Raw genomic sequence first — 2,682 nt, forward strand, 5'->3', positions numbered from 1 at the left:
GGACCAGCCGTCCCCCCTCCTCCCGAGGGCTCTGAACACCTCACTCCCTGCTGCACCCCCAGTGCTGGTGGCCAGGACAAGCGGCCCGACCCAGTGGGTTCAGCCCCAATCGGAGGGAGGACCCCACTGAGCACAGGCTCCCTCAGGCTGGGACCAAATTTAGGCCCACACACCCCATGGCGGGGGGTGGGGGAGGGCGCTCACCTGTGGCCAGCTCGCTCACTCGGACAAGGCCAGGGCCCAGCCGCGGTTGTGCCGAGCCAACCCATGAGGAGCCTGCATGTCCCCCGCCTGTAAGCCGGAGGTGACAACACTGTTGATGGGTCAGTCATGACGAGGGGAGGGGGCACCGGCCCTACCGTCGCGGACGTTCAGGCCACAAGACCCTTGCTCCGGCAGGTGTGGGGCTGTGGGCGACCCACCAGCAGCACCGGCCAACACTCTGCCCCTGGGGCTCACAAGACCTGTTCTTCAGACCACACATGTGTAAAAAGGCTTTTATTTTAATATTAAAAATGGCTAAGCTTCCAAAAGTTCTTAAATAGGCTTTCAGAGGAGCCAATGTCAGGAGGCCAGTGAGCAAGGAGCGAGCCTGGTGCCAGGCGGATGGGGGAGCAGCAGAGTCCCCGCCCCCTGGCCTCCTGCCAGCCATAAATAACCCGCCCGCCAGGCAGGCCGCGCTATGTACACAACCAACACTACCCATGCCCGGTGCGGGCCCCGGAGGACTGCCCCCAGGTGCCCACCACCCAGCCCGGCCCACGGTTCCTGTGCCTCCCGGGGCACAGCCACCCACCGCAGAGGGCGCCCTGCAGGCTGGGAGGGGTGGGCCAGCCCAGGCGAGGGCCACCTCCCGGCACTGCCGCCCTCCCCGCGAGGGACCCCTGAGGGTCTGGGCTGCCCTTCCAGCCCACGTCGTTTGCACCAAGAGCACAGCCGAGAGACACCGGTTCCTTGTGAACATGTTTCTCCTCTCGGGAGACACGAGAGGGGCCGCCTTTCTGGCCTCCGCCTCCCAGGCTCCCAGCGCCGAGGCGGGAGCAGGCCCGTGAGGCCTCGGGACCCAGACCCTGCCCCTGGCTCGGCAGGGCGGACGCGTCCATCACACAGGCAGCGGCCTGGACTTCCCTGCAGAGGGAGGGGCCTCGTTAGCCTCCATTTAGGGCAGGAGGGAGCCAGGCAGAAGCACACAGACAGACAGCAGGCAGCAGGACGGACCCAGCCCTGAGCAGCAGGCCCCCGGCACAGCCCTACAACCCAAGGCGAGGTCAGGCGCGGGCAGCCCTGGGCCACTGGCCCCCACTCACCTGGAGACGGCAGCCCCAGCCTCAGGCTGAAATCAAAGCAACAGGCATCTCACTGGCGGGCTTGCCTCGGGCCGGGACCCCCATGATCCACCGCCCCGCCCCCGCCTTTGTACCCCAAGAACTGGCTGGGCCAGCGGTTCTCAACCTGTGGGTCGCGACCCCTTTGGGGGTCAAACGACCCTTTCACAGGGGTCGCCTAAGACCATCGGAAAACAATATAATTACATTACGATTCATCATGGTAGCAAAATTACAGTTATGAAGTAGCAACAAAAATAATTTTATGGTTGGGGGTCACCACAACATGAGGAACTGTACTAAAGGGTCGCGGCCTTAGGAAGGTTGAGAACCACTAGGCTGGGCCTTTCTGTGAGTGGGACAAGTTGCGGGCGGGAGGCCTGGATCCCAGTCCTCTGGCCAGGCCCGCTCCTCATCTAGGACGTGCGGTGAGCCCTGCCCGTCAGGGCTGGTGACGCAGACCTGCTCTGACGGGGGCATTGCAGGAGCCCAGCCAGCCCGGCCAGGGACACTCATGTCCAGGGCCCAAGTCACCACCCCACTCGGAGCCCTTGGAGGGGGCTCTTCCGTTTCCCTCTGTGAAACGGACACAGGGCCAGGGAAGGCTGTGAAACAGGCTCTGGAGAAGTTTCAGGAACTTTTTTTAAAAAGGAAAGTTTTTAAAAAGCCTGTCTAGGTAAGGGCAGTGCCGTGGCTGTGACTGGCCTGTGGGGGTGGCTCCCCACCCACCGCCCGCCCCCTAAACGCCCCCTAAATGCTCACCCGAGGGCTGCAGCCTCCTCCGGATGGAGCCTGGGCGGCTGGAGGTCCCAGAGCCGGGGGCCGAATGGGCTCGTGTGGAGCCCGGTGGCGTCTGGCAGGCCGGCTCCCACTGTGGGCAGGGGGAGCAGGTGGGTGGGGCCTTGCTCCCTGCACCCCTCCACCACGCTCCCCTCCCCTCCCAGCCTCCTGACACCGCTCCCGCGTCTGGGAAATGGCTGCCGTGACGGCACCACGCTTGTTATTGCGAGTTAAACGAGGTAACGCAGGGAAAGACCTGAAAACAGGCCCTCCCTCCGGCCCCTGACCGGAAGTGCCCCCCGCAGGCCTGAGCCAGCCCCCTACCTCCAGGTGTTCTTGGCTGGACCAGGACCCCAGCTCCGCCCTGCGGGCCCCGGGGCCCAGCTCCACAGAGCGCACCCTCTCAGCAAACTTGAGGGAGTAGAGGGTCTCGCTGGTGTTCTTCTCCACGGGGGACACCTGGGGGACACGAGGGCTCACTCCCCACCCCAGGCAGCTGCCCCCACAGAACGAGGGGCAGCATGCTCACCAGAGGGCGCTCACGGCCAGGGGACCCTGGCCCAAGCGAAGGAACCGG

At 65.0% G+C, this 2,682-nt stretch overlaps 1 protein-coding gene across 1 annotated transcript in view; it reads right to left on the bottom strand.

Moving 5' to 3' along the window:
* Positions 1-481: 481 nt before the first annotated feature.
* KIFC3 (kinesin family member C3) overlaps positions 482-2,682 on the bottom strand; it is a 31,064-nt gene continuing 28,863 nt past the window's right edge. The window contains exons 17-19 of the mRNA XM_015558797.1: positions 2,430-2,629; positions 2,088-2,196; positions 482-1,128 (exon numbers count right to left, since the gene is read on the bottom strand). Coding sequence (XP_015414283.1) covers positions 1,103-1,128; positions 2,088-2,196; positions 2,430-2,629 — 335 coding nt within the window. The 3' untranslated portion in view covers positions 482-1,102. The remainder of the gene's footprint in view (positions 1,129-2,087; positions 2,197-2,429; positions 2,630-2,682) is intronic.

This window comes from Myotis davidii, unplaced genomic scaffold (assembly GCF_000327345.1).
Source record: "Myotis davidii unplaced genomic scaffold, ASM32734v1 scaffold590, whole genome shotgun sequence".
Lineage (NCBI taxonomy): Eukaryota > Metazoa > Chordata > Mammalia > Chiroptera > Vespertilionidae > Myotis > Myotis davidii.